This window comes from Clytia hemisphaerica, unplaced genomic scaffold, assembly GCF_902728285.1.
Source record: "Clytia hemisphaerica strain Z4C2 unplaced genomic scaffold, Clytia hemisphaerica genome assembly, whole genome shotgun sequence".
Taxonomy (NCBI): Eukaryota; Metazoa; Cnidaria; class Hydrozoa; order Leptothecata; family Clytiidae; genus Clytia; species Clytia hemisphaerica.
In genome coordinates this window covers 486,827-509,328 of record NW_027103512.1, presented here as the reverse complement: position 1 = coordinate 509,328, position 22,502 = coordinate 486,827, and the positions used below count along the sequence as shown (strand labels likewise).

The 22,502-nt window shown below is 35.3% G+C and overlaps 2 protein-coding genes across 2 annotated transcripts; one reads left to right on the top strand and one right to left on the bottom strand.

The window, feature by feature from the left end:
• Nucleotides 1–5,583: 5,583 nt before the first annotated feature.
• On the bottom strand, nucleotides 5,584–20,950 carry LOC136799236 (ubiquitin-conjugating enzyme E2 A). The gene is made up of 6 exons (XM_067055925.1): nucleotides 20,697–20,950; nucleotides 9,863–9,943; nucleotides 8,528–8,553; nucleotides 8,313–8,402; nucleotides 7,893–7,981; nucleotides 5,584–6,077 (listed from the first exon to the last, which is right to left on the bottom strand). The coding sequence occupies exons 1-6, from the start codon at nucleotides 20,738–20,740 to the stop codon at nucleotides 5,949–5,951; spliced, it is 459 nt and encodes a 152-aa protein (XP_066912026.1). The 5' UTR covers nucleotides 20,741–20,950; the 3' UTR covers nucleotides 5,584–5,948.
• On the top strand, nucleotides 6,916–7,567 carry LOC136799237 (uncharacterized). The gene is made up of 2 exons (XM_067055926.1): nucleotides 6,916–7,262; nucleotides 7,414–7,567. The coding sequence occupies exons 1-2, from the start codon at nucleotides 6,968–6,970 to the stop codon at nucleotides 7,515–7,517; spliced, it is 399 nt and encodes a 132-aa protein (XP_066912027.1). The 5' UTR covers nucleotides 6,916–6,967; the 3' UTR covers nucleotides 7,518–7,567.
• Nucleotides 20,951–22,502: the final 1,552 nt, after the last annotated feature.

Here is a 22,502-nt window from a genome sequence, read left to right as displayed (position 1 = left end):
TGGGAAATTTATGTTTTTATTTGATTAGCCAAAATGGGGACTCCTTTTAAGTTTTTCTTACTTTTACTTATTTTATCTTTTCTATTCTCCTGAAATCTTTGAAATTATAAAGAACAGCTTGTTTGCATCGTTAGATACGGATACTTTACGGAACAGATTATAAATTATAAGTTTCAGAATTTCACGGGTAAGGACCTATGATCGTGAGAGCTTCTTATCATTTAGGTATCTGTAAATCTTAGTCGTACAATGAAACAATTTATTATGATGTGCACAGTAATTTACCTACAAGTTGCCGTAAGCTCAGCTAAAAATTAGACTTCGAAAATTGAAATATCAGACTCGAAAGCCATTCCCTTAGTTCGCTTTTTTGTGATTCTGATTACGCTCACAATTGTACCAACGTCTGTCGTTAATAAGTGCTGCAAATGGCTCTAAATTAAGATTACTTTAATTTACTTGAATTCGAGGCCCGAAGGGCGAGTAAGAAATCTCTTAGGTGGAAAAATGAAGCTACAAATTTCAAATCTAAAGCGCGTGACCCGCGTGGATTTCAGACAAACGCTGGGTTGATCCCGACAAACTACAACGTAGATCTTAAGGCGATCTGTCATCACAGTGTAAAATTCATATCTAGCACTTCGGACTTTTGGCCATTTTGAGCAACTGAGGAGCAGTTGATGACGTCATTACGACACAATGACGTCATCGAAAATGACATAAATTTCCCACGAAGTGTAATTGGATGTTATGGACACACTGAAGAATGAAAAAGGGAGCATCTGATATATAAAAAAATTGAATTAAAATGAGTAAAAAGTAAGAAAAACGTAAAATTTTGGCCATTTTGAGCAACTAATGTCGTCATTACGACACAATGACGTCATCAAATAATGACATAAATTTCCCACAAAATGTAATTGGATGTTATGGACACACTGTCCAAATTTCATCGCTAAATATTGAGTAGATCAAACGCTATAGAATGTTTCGTCTAAGAGGGGGGTCATTTTCGACCCCCCGAAAATTCTCAAAATTTTCAACTTCAGGGGAATCTGACCAGGTCAAGGAACCGGATGTTTTGGTTAGATTTTCGATTTTCATTGTCCCTAAGGGTTGTACTTATCACCTGTAAAATTTCAGCCATGAGGCTCATGACCTAAGTTTAGGCCCTTTTTTGACCTCTTTTTTGGGCATCTGACCAGGTCAAAAAACCGGATTTTTTGGTTAGATTTTCGATTTTCATTGTCCTTAAGGGTTGTACTAATCACCTGTAAAATTTTAGCCATGAGGCTCATGACCTAAATTTAAGCCCTTTTGTGACCTCTTTTTTGGGCTCGTGGAGATCAAAGAGACCGCTAGTGTTCGATCTGACAAAACTTTTTTGACAGTTTTCGATACGGCGAACACGTTGAGGATGGTTAAAATTCTGAGGCTTATGACCTCATAAAAAGGCCGACAGCTCTGGAACTATATTCTATTTTGATTTCTTATCTATATTGTTTACAGTTGTTTGTAAATAAGGAATCTTTACTGAGATTGTCGATGACTATAAAACTCAACGGGTTGTAAATATAGCTTTGTTAAACGAATTCTATTGAATATTGGTGTTTTCTCTTTACCTTATCTTTTACCCAAGCGTTCCACGGTCTCGGACCATACCAATGAATCGATTTTTAGATTTAAAAACAATTAATCTCGATTAACTAACTACCGGGTGTGCCACAAATAAGTTACCCTCTTTGATTTGATATTGTAGGCAGTAGAAAAGATTTTTTTTTTTAATTGTTTCAGAATCGTTCAGAGGAAAGCCTAACTTAAAATTTAGTGTATTACTTTTAAATTTTACTTCATTGGTTCAAAAGTTATGCTCAAAAACCTAAAATGTCAATTTTTAAAAATGTCAAAAAGGCGAAAAACGAGAGTATTAATTGATTGTAATGAATAGAGACACAAAACAATTTTATGCATCATATTTCCATTGTGTAAAAAGTACTTATTCAATAGGTTAAGCATCCCTGTAAATACAGGGTTAATCAAGATGAGCTGCAACAGTACAAACAAGGCATTTTTCTCAAAACCTTCACCTTCTCCACCTTTTTCAACGATGATTGATGCACACACAGAAAACTTTTGGAAACTATCTTGGAAAACTTTTGTGGGGGTTGAAGCATTCGACATCTTGTTTATGCCCAAGGCGAAAACAGAAGTAAAAAAACAATATAGATAAAGAAAACATAAAGAGTGTTACATACAAGGAGCAAGACTTTGTACTTTTATGTTTTGGTAAAAGAAGTCCTTTCTCTCACAAATTGATACCCTTGTTTTAGCCTTTTTTTGACATTTTTTAAAATTGACATTTTAGGTTTTTGAACATAACTTTTAAACCAATGAAGTAAAAAATTAAAAAGTAATACTCCAAATTTTAAGTTAGGCTTTCCTCTAAACAATTCCGAAACAATCTTTGAAAAATCTTTCTGCTACTGCCTGCAATATCAAATCAAAGAGGGTAGCTTATTTGTGGCACACCTGGTATAAACCTTCATACTTGTACCTGTCATTGGCTTAAGTTTATGGATATATTTTTCAGAATCGATTAAAATCTCATATCAGGATTAGGATGGGACTGCCTTATAAATGACGTCCAGTATGTAGTGATGCTTCTGCAATGTCCAAATTGTAAATTTGAGAAACTGTCAAGGCGCCAAGACGAGACAGTGTGTTTCTCGTTGAAGGTACAAAAATATGGCAAATGATTTTCAAGTTTATTTTGAAAAGTACTTTTTTATTCTACCCCTCATTATTTTTCTTAGTTATGCTGCTAATTGGCTTCGGACATTCTTAAAACACGTTCTTGACTCCAAAGCAACCAAGTTAGCCTTGCACCCAGTGCATATCCACAACAAACGGCGACAACTGGTTTCAACAACACTACTCTCGGATCGGGTACCTAATAGCCGGGGGGTTTGGAATAAGCGGGGGGGGGGGAGTTGGAAAAAATCTCAAAACTTAATAAGCGGGGGGGGGTTGGAATAAACATGTCCTGGGTGGAAAATCTTTGAAAAGGAGGCTAATACAGCAGAATTAGGACAAAAGAGGGAACTTTCAAAAACATTTTCCCAAAAATTAATAAGCGGGGGGGGGGGGTTGGAATAAGAATGTCCTGGGTGGAAAATTTTGGAAAAATTAATTAGCGGGGGGGACGGCTATTAGGTACCCAAGAGTTTGCAGACGGAAATTAATTTGATAAATACGAATGCAACGGTGTTCCAACCTCATAATACAAATTGTGAGTTGGCTTATCTCAACCTCGATCCCTGCGTATTATCAGCTTTTTGATTCTTACTGATAGCGCTAGATAATATTCTCTGGCGTCAATCAGTAACATAAATAAAGCCTGGGATACACGGGGACGAGGTTGGGCTTATCTTTACCACTTTTTATTACGCTATTATTTGCTGGTCCAGACCACACCAATAGCAACACTACACCTTTTAACTCAACCTCGTCCCCATGGCGATTTGCTTTTAATATAGGATAAAAAAAATAGAAACAACCATCAAAATTGTATAAAAAGTTAGAATCAGGCCCTGGAAACGAGGTTGCTTGGGTAAGTTATGGCATGTCTCAAAAACTGAAAATTACCATAATTTTTAGATCGCATTAGTCGACAGAAAATGACCAAACAAATGACTGAACGTGAAGGGTACTATGATGTAGTTTCTAACCTGATGTGTAACCTAATTGTTTTTTCGCTGATTTTCGCGAATAACCGCAAAAACTGATTATTACGTAATAATCGATGACGTCATCAAAACCAAAAATTGAATTTCTCAAGAATGGTTTATCTAATTGTCTTCAAACTTTCACCAAAGATGTATCTTACTAAAGTCGATCATTTGAAAAAAAAATATTTTCGAAATTTTGATGACGATTAGATAAACCATTCTTGAGAAATTCAATTTTTAGTTTTGATGACGTCATCGATTATTACGTAATATTCAGTTTTTGCGATTTTTCGCGAAAATCAGCGAAAAAACAATTAGGTTACACATCAGGTTAGAAACTACATCATAGTACCCTTCACGTTCAGTCATTTGTTTGGTCATTTTCTGTCGACTAATGCGATCTAAAAATTATGGTAATTTTAAGACATGCCATAACTTACCCGTGGTGGAGCTGACTTGTGAAGGGACGCATGGACCACAAGATGCCCCACCAATGGCACTTTAAACGAGGATAACTCGAGTACTACCGTTGGAAAGAGTAGGAGCGCAAGACTTCGTGCGAAATATTTTGATTTTTTTTTCAAAAATTGCATTTTTCTCGTTCGGAAAGGGTTAAGTTTTCATGGAAATGGAATTTTGATGTGTTGTTTCTATTTTAGATACACCTTATCGGGAAAATAAGATTAGGGGTAAAAGGGAATTGTATAAAAATGTTCAACGAGCTTGAAAGTCCTGTTGGGCAAACAGGTAGGTATTTTATTTCTACTTTAAGTGTACTGTAAACTTCTAACTCATCCCCCACAAGCCTCTTACGTCATTCGTTTGGGCGTGGTCCCGAGTTAAGTTTAGAAATGACCAAATATGTCTATTTCTTTTTTTAGTTCAACAACCAGGAGGTTTTCAGCAACAGCCATCGAACACTAATCCTATGTTTGCACCACCGCCACCACCACCCCCTTACAACCAAGCAAGATGCATGTTTTGAAAAGACATCAAGCATGGCAAGTGGCACTAGAAAATCTTCAATCAAAAAGCAGAAAATTTGCTTCAACGAAAATATTCTCCGAAGAAATTATTGAATACATCGTCACCTGAAAAAGCGGAACATATTTTTCATGAATAAAAATTTATTCCATAATTTCTAATTTATTTTTTGAAAAAAATAAATAAATGGGCACGGGGTTTGGATTTCAATTGGTTGAGTCATCGACCGTTTACTTTTGAGCGCTGTTTTTGGCCAAAAACCGTTTTTAAATACCTTATTACCCTTGAAAAAGCAAATAAAATTCGTGTTAAATTTTTGCGTGTTAATTTCAAGGCCGTTGAATACTTGCCTAGTAATATTCGTGTAATAAGGTAAGATAAAATTGTTTTGAGCACTTAAATAACAAAAAGAATTGTAATAAAGTATGTAATTGAAGTAGTTGGTAGATGATGGAAAAAATAGATTTTTCGAAAACTTAATTTGGTGGATTCCGGTCGAATCTTTTCTGCCAATTACTCTCTTTAAGCAGAGTTTTACCTCGCACTAAATCTATTCCTTTTTTCGGATATACTGTACCTAGTTGTAGCCGAAAAACAAAATTTTAAGTGGGATTCTTTTCTCGGGGGCGCCTCTTGTGTGAAGATCTTTCTGTTGTTGAGATGGGATACTCGAGGTATGTGATCAACTGTAAGGCCCGGAAATAGGGGTGAACTGTTACCAATTTTATTTTCTGGAAGTGGTTTTCATTTTTAAGCTTTCCTCTGGTTAAAATCAATTTTCAAAAAACAAATAGGCCGAGACATAGTGGTACACTTTCAATAGAAAAGTATTGTTAAACATTTTCATAAGTTTCAATTGACGATTAAAGGATTGAAAAAGTTGAGCATTTAATGATTTCATCTCTGCTGTTTTTTCAAGTCTTATGTACAAAAAAAATTTACATATTCAGATATCTTAAGCACCCGCAAAAAAAAACACAAAAATGTGGTAAAAAAATTTCAATGAAATCAAATACTTGATAAGATAGTCACCAGTGCTTCCATATGACTTTAATCATAGAAGTCACCATTGTCAAAATAAAAAATAAGGTAACTATAAATCATACACAAAATGCAAATATAATAATGAAAAGCTAGGAGAGGAGAGGAAAAAGATAATAATTTCGGGACACATTTTGAATAATATATATCTATATATTGAAAATATTGTTTCTTTCATTTTACTTGGCGCTTGGATCAAGTTGATTGCCAACTAGTTTCGACGATAGCTTGTACTTTCTTTTCGTATTCACGTTTGTTCTCTTGATAAAGTTGTGCAGCTAAACTGTTGGCAGGGCTGTTCGGATTCGGCTCGTCTAACAATGACTGTCAAGAAAGAGACGTGTTACTTTTAGATTATTTGGTTCACAACGAACGGGAAAGGCTGTGATGTTTTTAACCAAAAAAGTTTGTAATCTATACACGGATAGTTGGAGAAAGTAGTCAATTTAAATGTGTCGGTTTGAGCTGGCTGTTAGGGTTATATGCAAAAGGATAATGCCTGAAATGTGAAGGAGCCCGATATTTGTTGGATAAATTTTAGCCCAAAAAACAGCTAACAAATGGATTTTTTTATAATTTGTTAGAAATTGCATCATTATTTGTTTCCATAAAAGTAGGGGTGCCACCGCAGTTTTATTCCATCATCGGACGTAGACCTGGTTTATTAGCGGTCGAAGACCTTAATTAACGGCCGAAGACTTGAATTAACGTCCCCCTCTTTGAAAGTGAATTTTATCAAGTTCTATGAACTGTTGTTAAAGAAGCAATCCTATTTTTCGGAAAGAGAAAGGATAAACTTAAATTTTAAGCGGTCATTTGTCAAAAAAAGTTATGGACTAAATACTAAAAAACTACCTTTTAAAAAAGTCGAAAAGGGCGATAAATGAGGGTGTCACGCGAAAGGTGCCACGGATCATTAAGGATTGCCCCCTTTCTATAAGCAGAGAAATCAGAAAATTTTAAAGTTTTCGATTCTTTGGAAATTTTTTATTTATAAAAAACAGGTACATTTAAAAAGTGGGCTTCACTCTTTTTTGACGTCAAAATTATGGAAGAAGTCTTTGCAATGCCATGTTCATATTAGAATTCAAATCCCTTTAATTAAACTGTCATTTCTAGGCAAAAAGGAAGTAAACAAAAACCGTCATATGTTATATGCAGCTCATGGCGTTCTAAATCTGTGACTCTTAGAGCACATTTTCACATTTTCATTGATGCAGCTCTATTACTTTATCGCTCCAGCTGTTTTCTCGATCACTTTCCTCGTCATCTGGTTCAGGATATACGCTAAACAACAAGCAAATCGCAATCGAATTTCGAACATGGATAGAACAACAGAAGACATTGCTATCGGCGGATATCCTCAACAGCCGACGACGCAACAGGGAAACGGCGGATATCCTCAACAACAAATAGCACAGCCGGGCGGTGGTGGTTTTGGTTTCGGACATCCACCACCACAACCAAATGGAACAAATACAAACCCCATGTTTCCAAACAATAACCATTGTAAGTATATAGATGCTCAACACAAGTTTCGAATACTTCAAATGAAGGTCCATATCTATAATGATGAAACTCAAAACTAAATTTACTCTCATTCGAGCTGAATTGATGACACCTTCACACAAAGCACGAAACTTTTTCTTCTTCCTTTTAGTTCATCAACCAGGAGGTTTTCAGCAACAACCATCGAACACTAATCCTATGTTTGGACCACCGCCACCACCACCCCCTTACAACCAAGCAAGATCCATGTTCTGAAGACTCTAAATTTCTATATAATGGTGCATAATTCACCTTTCAAAGCCACATTCAAACCTTCGATGGATCGACTTGACTTATTTTGGAGATGTGTTGGATTTTTACTGCCAAGAAAAAATACTTGGACGTTATAGATGTAAATACAGTAATAATCGGATACTGTTTTTGATTTCAATATAGCGAATGACCTAGCGATTATGTTTACTCCAAGTTCTTTTTTTTCACCGATGCCTTTGATTGAGCCAGAATTTTTCTGGAGTAAATAAAGATAGGTGACTGTAGAAAACTTCGATCAACACAGTATTGCAATTCACTAAGTTCCATGAAATTGTTCGCCTTTTTTGTTGTCTATAATCAGCAAAGAAAGGAACTTACTTGAATTGACGTCAGAATGGACGAGACGTCATATGTTGGACTCCATCTGTTCTGTAAAATATCCAGGCAAATTCCACCGTCAGCATAAACTGGAAATAAGAGAGAAAAGAGGCACACGCTTTTTTAAAAGAATGGTCTTTATAAAAATACCAGGGTGAAAATCAGCCAAATCGTAAGAATACCTTAAGAATATCTCCAAACTAAACTTGTAAACTGATAAGAATAACGTTTTCTACTCTGAAGCTTACCCTCAGCCAAAAATAACTTCTTTAGAAAAACGTGTAGTGCTTTTAAAAGTTGAAATTAAAGTTAATACTTTTTTTGAGAAATGATTTTATGAATTCTAATGTGTGTGTAACATTACAATATTTCAAAACAGAGAATTGCACTCAAAGAGACAAAAAAAAAACTAACACTAACCATTGGGGTGAAACATTTTGGAGATGAATTTAACGATAGGTGGCTTATTTGGATATTCTTCAGTAAATTCCATCGTCAAGCGAAATGTTCCTTTAAAGAAAAGAGAAAAAAAATTGATAAAATTTTGATTGATAATTGGTAGATGTCTGCTTTTTTAGGAAAAATAAAAAGACGGTGTAGGCGTGTTCAAAAAATTCCTAGTGTGTACTACTTACCTCCTTCAAATGGTGTTTCGTCAGGGCTAAAAAATAAAAGATTCGTCATTATTTTTTAGAAATTGCCAGGTAAGTACCTACTTGTTTTCTTTGATTGAACAATCAAAGTTTGGCAAAACACATCAATGAGTGATCATATCCTGCGAGGTCATGGGACTAAAAGATTTTCCTCTCATTACTATATAGTCGAACGTGTGCAACGCACTGGGCTCAACTTCAGTGGGCTCAAATCATTCATAGGCCCAATTGTAGACCCCCAGATATTCACCCAATGAGCAAGTGTGCCAAATTTCAACCAAATCCGATCATTTTGGAGGCCTGTAAACTGCTCCAAAGCTTTAGCCTCGTTTTGGCAAAAAACTCGTTCCCAGGCCCCAAAAATCAAAATTTTTGAAAAATGCAAAATGCACCCCCAGATATTCACCCAAGGAACAAGTGTGCAAAATTTCAGCCAAATCGAACAATTTTTGAAGTCTCCAGGCTGCCCCAAAGTTTTAGCCTCGTTTTGACAAAAAACTCGTTCCCAGGCCCCAAAAATCAAAATTTTTGAAAAATGCAAAAATCACCCCCAGATATTCACCCAAGGAACAAGTGTGCAAAATTTCAGCCAAATCGAACAATTTTTGAAGTCTCCAGGCTGCCCCAAAGTTTTAGCCTCGTTTTGGCGAAAAACTTGTGCCCAGGCCCCAAAAATCAAAATTTTCAAAAAATGAAAATAAAAAACCCAAGATATTCACCCAAGGAACAAGTGTGCAAAATTTCAGGCAAATCCAAGCATTTTTGAAGTCTACAGGCAGCCCTAAAGTTTTAGCCTCGTTTTGGCGAAAAACTCGTGCCCAGGCCCCAAAAATCAAAATTTTCAAAAAATGAAAAAATAAACCCCAGATATTCACCCAAGGAACAAGTGTGCAAAATTTCAGGCAAATCCAAGCATTTTTGAAGTCTACAGGCAGCCCTAAAGTTTTAGCCTCGTTTTGGCGAAAAACTCGTCCCCAGGCCCCAAAAATCAAAATTTTTAAAAAAAGAAAAAAACACCCCCAGATATTCACCCAAGGAACAAGTGTGCAAAATTTCAGCCAAATCCAAGCATTTTTGAAGTCTACAGGCTGCCCTAAAGTTTTTGTGACAGACAGACAGACAGACAGACATTGTCAGATTGTAGCTCAACTGAAGTTGAGAACAGGAAATGAACCTTTAGCTTTGCACAATAATCATTATAGAAAAAATCATTATTTGTAACCATATCCTGTACTATAGAGCTCTTTTTCTTAAATTTTGAATTTTGAATTATTTTCTATAGTATAGAGGTCAAGTTTTGAATTATATATAAAATACCCGAAAATGACAGCATTCCAAAGCATGATGTTATTTTCAGTAGGTGCACCACTAACACCAGCTGGAGGGTCATCTTGCAATCTGAAAAAAAGTTCAAAAATGCAAAAATTAATGTGAAAAAACTGCAAATTTGTCCATCTGTTTCCTCTGGAAAGGAGCTGGTCACTAAGTAAAATATGCAAGCGAACAAATCCCAACTAAGATTATTACATAAACAGCTGGGTCCTATTGTTCTAAAGATAAAATCATGATTATCGCTTATCAAAACTAAATTTTGATTAGTAAGTCCTGCAAAATAATTTCTGGTTGTGCAAATTAGTCCTGGCATCACTTTTGGAATGGTTTGAAAAAAATTGAAAATTTTTTTTCTTTTTTTTTAATTTAGGGAGAGACTTTTTTAAAGAATAGCAAAAAGCTAAATTCTTGTTTATCGACATTTTAAGCGTAATCATTTTTCTGACTCGTGCTACAGGTGTATGTACCGCATAATGTCCTGGTACCGCAGAATGCCAGTGTTTAATCTTTCATGCATACAGGCTGCCTTGGTACTTTTAGATCAAATTTTTTGAAGTTTTTATATTACTATAGGAATAGGGCTTTGATTCAAACTGGATATTGTACAAAATTATGAGTATAAAAAAATTATAATGGCTTTTTCTTTAAAATTTTCTTTTCCAAAATTTTGTGATTTTTTAAGAATCTCAAGCCTTGAACTTTGTGTTTAGAATACAAGTATGCAAAGTAGCTTTTTTCTAGTTGCTATAGCATAGTAAAAAAAGGTTTGAGTAAAAAAATGAAATCACATAAGCTGTAAAAAAAATATTATACCACTTTTAGATGAGATTGTAGACTGGCATTTTGCGGTACACAAAGAATATTTGGTCAAAGAAAAAGTTTTTATTCAATTTCAACAACTCTAAACCTCCTTTATTGACTTATTGAAACAATTGAAATAACACAACACAAGAATATTTAAACAAATGAAAATAATATATACATGAACATCAATTAAAATACAGTCAAATCACATTTTTTTTCTGTCCTTGTTTTTGACCATTGAAAATACACGCTTGACTTGGTCATATTTTGGCACATCAAATTTCAAAGATCCTTTAGTGGATTGATTGCTAGCGGACCAGCAATGATCAGTCAGGAGTAATACCTTAAACAAGGCGTTTGCCTTGTTTAGGATGTACCTTAAACAAGGTACATGTATATACATGTTTAAGATTTCTTGAAAAAACGTCGATTTTAAAATAATGTGTTATAGGAAAAAGGGCATATGTTGAATTTACACATATAGGAAAGAGGAATCTTTGATTGACCAAGTAGTAAAAAAATTATCAAAATCTACAGACGGAATCTTTTTTTATCTTTATTTAGCGGATTTTCGTTTCATGTAGACTTGACTTTAAGGTTGTTTTTTAAAATTGAAGATTGTGATCAATTCTGGCTGTGGAATTTTCTAAAAATCACCAAGGGAATTCAATTTTCATGCTCTTCCCAATAGTATAGACGAGAGAGTGCCCTTTTTCCTAGTTTGGGAAATATTCCCACTACTTCCTAAATAGGAAGTATCAAACAATAGAAATTTGGAAGTCTTATTTGAACAAGGTATACGCCTTGTTTAAGGTATTACTCCTGACTGATAATGTCTTCCAAATCATAATCTTCATCATCAGGTGGGAGGTGGGCTGGTGTGCCCTCCAGGATCGTACCAGATCCTATTCTTGCCTTTAATGAAGTCATCCTAATTTTATGAACTTGCCCATCTTTGTCACCGCATTTGCCCTTGTAGCATACTGCAAACCATTTTCTAATTAAATCATCCTCTTTAGTTGGAAGGCTGAGAAATTCCCATGCCTTTTTCATCAATTCAATCTCATCTAACTCATCCGAAAGCATCCACCGAAGGAGGACTTCAAAATATCTGTTCTGAAGGCACGTTCCAGCTGGATATGGCGGTCTGTTCTTACCGAACTAAAGAAAAAAGTCTGCTGGAAAAAAGTGGTCTGTTCTACTGAAGATTGGGACCAGCTGGAAAAATATGGTCTGTTCTACTGAAGATTGGGACCAGCTGGAAAAATATGATCTGTTCTACTGAAGATTGGTACCAGCTGGAAAAATATGATCTGTTCTTATGAAAAAATAGTCTGATATCTTATATTTATAAATAACGTGTCTAAGAATTTCCTATCTGTTCTGAGGGAATTTAAAAAAAGTCCTGAATGTGGTTGCCTGGAGTGGCAGCTGAAAATTCTCCATCTGTTCTACTAAACATCTGGAAATTGTGGATCTGTTCGAACTGTTAGCTGGAAATTAAGTTTCTGTTCTTAAAAGTCCTTCAATGTCAAGCTGGAATTTAGCGATATGTTCTTATAAGATTTTGTCAGCCCTGGTAGATAAGAACAGTTAACTCGCGTAAAATCAATAGCCTGGTAATTTCGTATCTGTTCTGGAAGTTTTTTTACCTCCTAGCTGGAAAAATATAACTGTTCTGAGGTAAAAATTTCTCGCCTGGAAAACGAGGAACTGTTCTTAATTTCGTGGAAATCCTTCCAGCTGGCAAATCAGAACAGATATTTGCAAATTTTAGCTCGGTGGCCGTTGTTACTAAAAGTGGTAACGGTAGGTAACGATAGGTAACGATAGGTAACGACAAGTAACGGTAGGTAACGACAGGTAACGATGAAGTAACGGTCTGTAACGATGAAGTAACGCAAGTAACGAGGGGTAACGAAAAAGTAACGAAGTAACGATGGGGAAAAAGCTGAAAATGGTGGCCCTGAGGTGTCGAACTATCAAAATTTGTAGATTTCTGCGGCAGAGCTAATGGTGAATGGTGATTTTGAGAGAACCTAACGACTTTGGTTAATCTATTCAAGAATTTTGGAAATCTAATGATTGTACAGCAGGATCCAATCGTTCTGTTGAATATGACTGTGGAGATGATAAATCCAATCGTTTTTATTGTAAATTAGTGTTTGTGAATAAACTGAAAGATTTGACGGCTTTGGTGAATCAATGGTGTTGATCAACGCAATGGTGAGATAAATGGTGCTGGTCAATGCAGTGATGGAATCAATGGTGTTGGTCAATGCAGTGATGGAATCAATGGTGTTGGTCAATACAATGCTGGAATCAATGGTGCTGGTCAATGCAATGATGGAATCATTGGTGCTGGTCAATGAAATGATGGAATCAATGGTGCTGGTCAATACAATGATGGAATCAATGGTGTTGGTCAATGCAATGATGGAATCAATGGTGCTGGTCAATGCAATGATGGAAACAATGGTGCTGGTCAATGCAATAATGGAATCAATGGTGCTGGTAAATGAAATGATGGAATCAATGGTGCTGGCCAATGCAATGATGGAATCAATGGTGAAAGTCAATGCAATGATGGAATCAAAGGTGCTGGTCAATACAACGATAGAATCAATGGTTTTGGTCAATGCAGTGATGAAATCAATGGTGTTGGTCAATACAATGCTAGAATCAATGGTGCTGGTCAATGCAATGATGGAATCAATGGTGCTGGTCAATACAATGATGGAATCAATGGTGTTGGTCAATGCAATGATGGAATCAATGGTGTTGGTCAATGCAATAATGGAATCAATGGTGCTGGTCAATGAATTGATAGAATCAATGGTGCTGGTCAATGCAATGATGGAATCAATGGTGCTGTCAATGCAATGATGGAATCAATGGTGCTGGTCAATGCAATGATGGAATCAATGGTGCTGGTCAATGCAATGATGGAATCGATGATTCTGGTGAATTCAATTGTGGAATCGATGGTGGTGTACTGGTGGATGCAACGCTGCACTGACCAATGGTACTGTTTTGCAGGTGAATGCAAGTTAGGGATTGTGCATTTTTTGTAAGCATCTCATCTTTATAAGAAATCTATCGATAATTTTCGATTCAAGGGGTATTGACTTTCGGCGATGGGTTCTTTTAGAGCAAGTTGAGGATTGTGCAAAATGTGAGCAAATTTATTTTTCTTATAAGCATCATCTTTATAAGAATACAATCCAAAACTTTTGATTTAAGGGGTATTGACTTTCGGCGATTGGTTCATTCAAAGCAAGATGTGAGCATATTTATTTTTCTTATAAGCATCATCTTTATAAGAATACAATCCATAACTTTTAATTTAAGGGGTATTGACTTTCGGCGATTGGTTCATTCAAAGCAAGATGTGAGCATATTTATTTTTCTTATAAGCATCAACTTTATAAGAATACAATCCATAACTTTTAATTTAAGGGGTATTGACTTTCGGTGATTGGTTCATTCAAAGCAAGTTGAGGATTGTGCAAAATGTGAGCATATTTATTTTTCTCATAAGCATCAACTTTATAAGAATACAATCCATAACTTTTAATTTAAGGGGTATTGACTTTCGGCGATTGGTTCATTCAAAGCTAGTTGAGGATTGTGCAAAATGTGGGCATATTTATTTTTCTTATAAACATAATCTTTATAAGAATACAATACAGATCTTTTAATTAAGGGTTATTGAGTTTCGGCGATTGGTTCTTTCAAAGCAAGTTGAGGATTGTGCAAAATGTGAGCATATTTATTTTTCTTATAAGCATCATCTTTATAAGAATACAATCCATAAATTATGATTCAAGGGGTATTGACTTTCGGCGATTGGTTCATTCAAAGCAAGATGTGAGCATATTTATTTTTCTTATAAGCATCATCTTTATAAGAATACAATACAGATCTTTTAATTAAGAGTTATTGACTTTCGGTGATTGGTTCTTTCAAAGCGAGTTGAGGATTGTGCAAAATGTGGGCATATTTATTTTTCTTATAAGCATCATCTTTATAAGAATACAATCCATAACTTTTAATTTAAGGGGTATTGACTTTCGGTGATTGGTTCATTCAAAGCAAGTTGAGGATTGTGCAAAATGTGAGCATATTTATTTTTCTTATAAACATCATCTTTATAAGAATACAATTTTGTATCACATTCTACCTTTTTTTCTCAGTACGCTTTCATTCAAGCATTCATAAGACAAAAGACATCAACTTTCTCCTCCGTTTGACAAATTTTGCTTTATTTGGAGTGTATTTACAAACTTACACAAATCTCTTTCTTTGATACTCAATACGATGTAAAATAAAAAGATACAGCTGCTACCTCGTGTTAAAAGGTGTGAAAGTACGTTTCTTTGGGAAAACATTTTACATAAACATGAGATTTTCCTTTCTAAATAGGATTGTTTACAACTTGTAAGCATATTTTGTATCATACTGCACGTGGAGCTCTACAATCGTGTATATTACAATAGTCAAGAAAGTTACATAACACTAAGGGTAGACTTCTTCTTTTGACCTAGCCTATTATTATTACTGCATGCTTTTTCCCATGAATCATGATTTTCTCACGGGGGTCGCGAACACCAAAATACCGACGCATTTTTCTTGAATCATCATCACTTTTTTATATAAGAACCAGTAAATTTTCGTGATTTCACCACATGATTTTCAGGCTCGAATGTTTTTAAATCTCAAAATGTCCTTAATTTCGTTAGTTTATTCACTTATTTTCTTGAAAGTTAAAAGAGCTGTTTTGAAATCTGACATTTTTAATTAAAAAAAACATTTTTTAACTCGAAGGAAAGGGCAAATACTGGCATTTTTTGGTTGACTTTCAATGAATTTATGAACATTTTCGAGTCTAATTATGACTTGACCTCCTTTTCACAAAGTACTTTACATTTTAAAACATATCTTATCCTCAATGTAATATTGTTTTGTTAACTTGATTTGCAGAATGGAATGCTGAAATTTTGCTACAATGTCAATTGCACAAGAATCAATTAAGAAACGAGCAATCAGTGAATGGCGATCGAATTGTTAAGACCTTAGTCATATTTCAATTTGGAATAAAACGAAACCAAAAAAAATTAAAATTAAATGCTATTCTTATGTGAAATCGTTGACTTTCTTTTAATCAACCAATCACCAAAATTCAAAACCTTCAAAGGTTATGACACCCCTGTCTCAGTGCCCCGGTGGCATGATTTCAGTACATGATTTTTTTCAGTACATGGTTTCAGTACATGATTTTTTCCTACGTCACTGCAGTAATCAAATTTTTATTGCACTCATTTGTGAATTGAGATATAAATTGAATAAAGACAGCGACAATAAAAAACAGTTCTTGAATTCCCAAGCCATTTAGGATGATTACAAATGAGTGCAATAAAAATTTGATTACTGCAGTGACGTAGGAAAAAATCATGTACTGAAACCATGTACTGAAAAAAATCATGTACTGAAATCATGCCACCGGGGCACTGAGACAGGGGTGTGTTATGGGTTGTAATCTTATGAATATGATGCTTATAAGAAAAATAGATATACTCACATTTTGCACAATCCCTAACTTGCTTTGAAAGAACCAATCGCCGAAAATCAATACCCCTTGAATTAAAAGTTATGGATTGTATTCTTATAAAGATGATGCTTATGAGAAAAATACATATGCTCACATTTTGCGCAATCCCTAACTTGCTTTGAATGAACCAATCGTCAAAGTCAATACCCCTTGAATCAAAAATTATTGATTGTATTCTCATAAAGATGATGCTTATAAGAAAAATAAATATGCTCTCATTTTGCGCAATCTGTAACTTGCTTTAAAAGAACCAATCGCCAAAAGTCAATACCCCTTGAATCAAAAGTTATTGATTGTATTCTTATAAAGATGGTGCTAATAAGAAAAATAAATATGCTCTCATTTTGCACAAACCTTAAGTTGCTTTAAATGAACCAATCGCCGAAAGAAAATACCCCTTGAATCAAAAGTTATTGATTGTATTCTTATAAAGATGATGCTTATAAGAAAAATAAATATGCTCACATTTTGCGCAATCCCTAACTTGCTTTGAATGAACTAACGGCCGAAAGTCAATACCCCTTGAATTAAAAGTTACGGATTGTATTCTTATAAAGATGATGCTTATTAGAAAAATAAATATGCTCACATTTTGCACAAACCCCAAGTTCCTTTGAAAGAACCAATCACCAAAAGTCAATACCCCTTGAATCAAAAGTTATTGATTGTATTCTTAAAGATGATGCTTATAAGAAAAATAAATATGCTCACATTTTGCACAAACCCCAAGTTGCTTTGAAAGAACCAACCGCCAAAAGTCAATACCCCTTGAATCAAAAGTTATTGATTGTATTCTTATAAAGATGATGCTTATAAGAAAAATAAATATGCTCACATTTTGCACAAACCCCAAGTTGCTTTGAATGAACTAACGGCCGAAAGTCAATACCCCTTGAATCAAAAGTTTTTGATTATATTCTTATAAAGATGATGCTTATAAGAAAAATAAATATGCTCACATTTTGCGCAATCCCTAACTTGCTTTGAATGAACTAACGGCCGAAAGTCAATACCCCTTGAATTAAAAGTTACGGATTGTATTCTTATAAAGATGATGCTTATAAGAAAAATAAAAATGCTCACATTTTGCACAATCCCTAACTTGCTTTGAAAGAAGCCATCGTAGAAAGTCAATACTCCTTGAATCGAAAATTATCGATGGATTTCTTATAAAGATGAAGCTTATAAAAAATGCACAATCCCTAACTTGCATCCACCTGCACAACAGTACCATTGGTGAGTGCAGCATTGCATCCACCAGTACACCACCATCGATTCCACCATTGAATTCACCAGAACCATTGATTCCATCATTGCATTGACCAGCACCATTGATTCCATCATTGCATTGACCAGCACCATTGATTCCATCATTATATTGACCAGCACCATTGATTCCATCATTGCATTGACCAGCACCGTTGATTCCATCATTGCATTGACCAGCACCATTGATTCCATCATTGCATTGACCAGCACCATTGATTCCATCATTGTATTGACCATTGATTCACCAAGCCGTCAAATCTTCCAGTTTATTCACAAACATCCATTTACAATAAAAACGATTGGATTTATTATCTCCACAGTCATATTCACCAGAACGATCAGATCCTGCTGTACAATCATCTTGAATAGATTAACCAAAGTCGTTATGTTCTCCCAAAATCACCGGGTTAGACACCTCAGGGCCACCATTTTCAGCTTTTTCCCCATCGTTACTTCGTTACTTTTTCGTTACCCCTCGTTACTTGCGTTACTTCATCGTTACCGACCGTTACTTCATCGTTACCTGTCGTTACCTACCGTTACTTGTCGTTACCTATCGTTACCTACCGTTACCACTTTTAGTAACAACGCTCGGTGGCTGCTTCTGCTCATCTTCCTCTTCTGATACATATTCATCTTCATCGTCATCGCTTTGGACACTTGCATCACTACCGGTATCGCTATCAATGATGTCGTCTTCTGTGGAACCTTGTGCCTTACCATTTTTTGCGGATGCGACTGTAATCATAATTGGCTTTTTCCCATTTTTAATGCAGCCTGATTTAGAACATCCAAATCTTAGGATGTCATTGCATGACAAGCATTCTTTCAATTTGATAGCATCACATTTTCCACTTTCACAAATGCATTTTTCTTTGCATTTATAAAATACTTCTTTATCAAGCTGCTTTATACTTTTGCAATCTTCTTTGGCTTTTTCTTTAATTTGTTTTTCATCTCTAATCAACTTAACCATAGAAAGAACATCTTTCCCTTCAAGTGAGCCGTGTATTTGTGTTACTCCCGTATTTTTTAGATTGATGATCTGTTTTTGGTTTGACTCGTTCAACCCTTGACTTTTTTGTTTAAACGATCTCGGATCTTCAAGATTTTGATGATTAATTCCGTTAGTGATGCTCTATTATGTATTAACTCCTTGATAGGCCCTATTTGTATTATTCAATTATTCAACAAGCATTTCTTCCTCTGATGGCATTAATATGCTACAGTAATTTTTCTATTCCCCTGTTAAGATTTTGCAATCTAGCCTTTTGTCAATTGTACGACGGTCTTGCACAAGGGAAAAATTTCTTGATTTAATTGCTAAATATCCACGGTATTGTGTACAAACTACAGACCAGACTATATTAAGGGAAAGTCACAAAAGAGTGCTTGTTTCGTGCTCCAATGCTGACCTTAATTGATAATAACCCAATTCCTAGCTGATCTGACACACAACCACACCCATACCATACCCAACCCTACTAGTAGGTTGCCTGCAGGTCCTGACCCTATTCCTGCATCTGCCGCATGCCGGATCCGAAAAATATATTTGTGTCTTTCGCTTTTGTGAAGAAGAGCCATCACCTTTCTGAATGGCCCTAGAATGAATTTTCATTTTTTTCGGCAATTGGTCTGCACCGGAACTCTGGAACGTTCCGGAGAAGATATCTGTGATATAATTACGATAGCGCTCAGAGAAATCGTGTATTTTTAAATACGCCGTTCCTTAACTCAAATCAAATGACTTTAGAGGTTCGGTGAAATGGTGGCCGAATTGCTGTCCCATGTTTTGTCAGATAGTCCCAAGTTAGAGCTGTTGACGGTATTGATGTTTGTAAGTGCACTTTATAGTTTTGATTCCCATTGAAGAATCATATTCTGGCTTTCATGTTATTAGTTGCTGTTTTAGAACTTTTTAGAGCTAGCCTGTCCAGAGAGAAAAATAGTGTTTTTTTAGCTGCTCCGGAAAACTCCCGAAGTCCTGTCATTTGATGGCTATGCAAGTTTCCCTCCACTGATCCGATGCAAGTTACCCTACTTCACAGTACACAATACAATAGACCTTTTTTTAAAGAGGCAGCCATGTTGAATAATTATGTACTCCAGCATAAAAACAATGATACAGCCATGCATAATTTTTAAAATATGCATGATACAGTAATTATGCATGGCTGTATCATTGTTTTTATGCTGGAGTACATAATTATTCAACATGGCTGCCTCTTTAAAAAAAAGGTCTATAGGCCCGTTTCATGTGACGTCACATGTTTACATCGGCTTGTTACGACACGCAAAACGGCCCGACTTTCAGAGGCAAAAATGACAACAACATTAGCTGGAGGCATGCAGTTTATGTCAATTTTCTCAGGATCTAGAAGGAATTTTGAATAGAAATTTTAGTATGTTATCTAAGAACTATATAGGATTCTTATACTAAAATTTCATGAAATTCTGATGAAGAGATTTTGAATAATAAAATCAAAACTGCCTTTTTCCAGCAAGCGCATTGTGTTTTCTGCCTCTGAAAAACCGTAACTATTTTGGCGCATGCGCATACAAACGCGAAAAATCAAAACATTGAAACGGGTCTAATAGCTGATGTCTACAAAAAATAATTCATATATATTATACCGTCAACTGCTCTAACTTGGGACTATCTGACAAAACATGGGACGGCAATTCGGTCACCATTTCACCGAACTTCCAAAGTCATTTGATTTGAGTTAATGAACGGCGTATTAAAAAATACAAGATTTCTCTTTCGCACTCTTTCGCATATCGAGTATATGAAAAAAAATCTGTAGTGGAACACACGCGAGTGTCTGTGCACTAAGAGTAACGAAGAAGTATGATTGATAAACTTGGTGGAGTTATCAAAACAAATTTGTTGTCAAAGAGATTTAAGTGAAAATACAGACCAGATATCAACCAGTCCCATGTTTCAACACCAACCGTCCCAATTTAGAGCAGTTGACGGTAGTATCGCTTGGGCCAATAATTTTATCGAAGAGACAGCCAACTTTTAATCTTACTTTCTGTAATGCATCGCAATTTTTAATAAGTAATACTGAATTAAGTGAAAAAATGTATTTGAAAAAGAGATGAGGTGAAAACAAAACAAAAAGTTAGTACCTCTTGAAATCCCTCATCAATCTTCGTCTGGCTGGAGTTGACATGATGTTTTTCAAGTTGTTCTTTCAATGGTGACTTAGGGTTGAAAGCCTTTGAGTAGGCCAGTTGTTTTTTCTAAGGTTTTTGAAAGAATTCCAAAGTATTCACTCCATTTTGCCAAATTTAGACCCCCCTTTTCGACAAATTTTCTAAGATTGAAAATCTCCCGATATTTTTTCTCGAATTTTTGACTTGCTTTCCCAACTAAATGCTCTACGAACTTTGATAAAAAATGTTTGAATAACTGAAGCAGTACAGTAAATTAGAAAATGACGTAACTTCTTCCTTCTTGACAGATTTTACGTCATGCTTAATTGATGACGTCATTGATTCAAGATGCGCAAAGATTGAAATATTTCTTAAGGGGGTAGTCATATGAGATTTTGAAAATTGGTGAAAAATTTATCAATTTCGGGATTTAGGGCTTTTTAGGATCCTTTATCCTTCCTGAACATACCCTGAAAATTTCAAGGCCGTAGCATAAATATCTGCCGATATATTGGGTTTCTTATGAGCCCTGATATACAATTTTCTCCTTAGCAACGGGAAATCGCATCCGTTGCTAGGGCCTCATTTCCGTATGGCTGCTCTAAACATAGCATCATGACATACCAAATGAAAGCTCTTTTTACGCCCTTTTTGGGCGTCTAAGTCAATACCGCCTTTTTTCCCCGGGATTTCTTAATATGACGTAATTAAAGATGGTAACCGAAGAAGTGGTATTTTCAAAAACATTCACATTTTGGAGGCAGTCAGCTGTGTTTTTGACATGGAAACTGAGCTTATGTATTGTTTTGGATTGAATTATGATATTATTGAATGTTTCATTTCATTTCTCACATCTGGGAAAGCTTTGGAAGCCTATATTTTGAGTGAAAGCAACAATTTGATTCTGCGAACTGATGTTTTCGAACAGTAAAACTTGTACATCGAAAAAAACTTTTCAAAGTGATGGACTATAGACTTTGAATAAAGTTTGAAGCAAGGAACCAAACACATTCAATGATGTATCCATTATGAGTCTTAAATCCAGTGGAAATCTAGTCTTTGATGAATCATGGCACTCATGGCGCCAGAGGCGATCCTGGAAAATTGAGTAAAACTATGCATGATTGACGTTCAACCTGAAGACACGTTTCCCTAAGATCAACACTGAAATTCAACTGTAAATGATATAAACAGATTTGAGAGAGCACAAGGATGATATATTTTGTTGGCAATATGTTTTTTGATGAGAAAATGCACTTTTATTGACTTAAAGCCATGTTTACGCGTTGTACGCAGAGTTGACGCAAAATACTTGGAGATTCCCGGAGCACGGGGAAGGCCATTTTTTCAAAAAACTTGGACTATTTTAGTATTTCCAGTACCTTTTCAACATTAAAAGTTATGTGTCAATCCATTTTGGTCAACCACAGTAAAAATTTTGTAAAACGGTCTATGTATCGCAGAAAAATTGAGAAAAACCTCTATTTTCAACTTTCTGCGCCGTTTTCTCAAAACACGTTTTAGGGGGTTTTCGCGCACCTTGTCAGCCTTTTCTCAGGATTGAGAAAAGCTATTGACTTGAAATTTTCAGGGTAGTTTTCCATTATGGTAAGCCTCAGGATGAATGAAGCAGTTTTTCAAAAAAATCATTTTTTGACTTTTAAACTGAAAAAGTACAAATTTTAGGTTCCAGACCCCCTGGCTTGAAATTTTGAAAAATTTTTCCACTCATTCTGGAGACTTTCATAATATTAACCTTCACCAGGAAAAATTTTTTGA

Coding starts and splice junctions, on each gene's coding strand:
- LOC136799237 (XM_067055926.1), top strand. CDS start 6,968: ATGCAGCTCTATTACTTTATCGCTCCAGCTGTTTTCTCGATCACTTTC. Junction 7,263..7,413: donor GTTTCCAAACAATAACCATT/GTAAGTATATAG, acceptor TCTTCCTTTTAG/TTCATCAACCAGGAGGTTTT.
- LOC136799236 (XM_067055925.1), bottom strand. CDS start 20,740: ATGTCAACTCCAGCCAGACGAAGATTGATGAGGGATTTCAAGAG. Junction 9,944..20,696: donor TTGATGAGGGATTTCAAGAG/GTACTAACTTTT, acceptor ACTTTTTTTCAG/ATTGCAAGATGACCCTCCAG. Junction 8,403..8,527: donor CGAAACACCATTTGAAGGAG/GTAAGTAGTACA, acceptor TTTTCTTTAAAG/GAACATTTCGCTTGACGATG.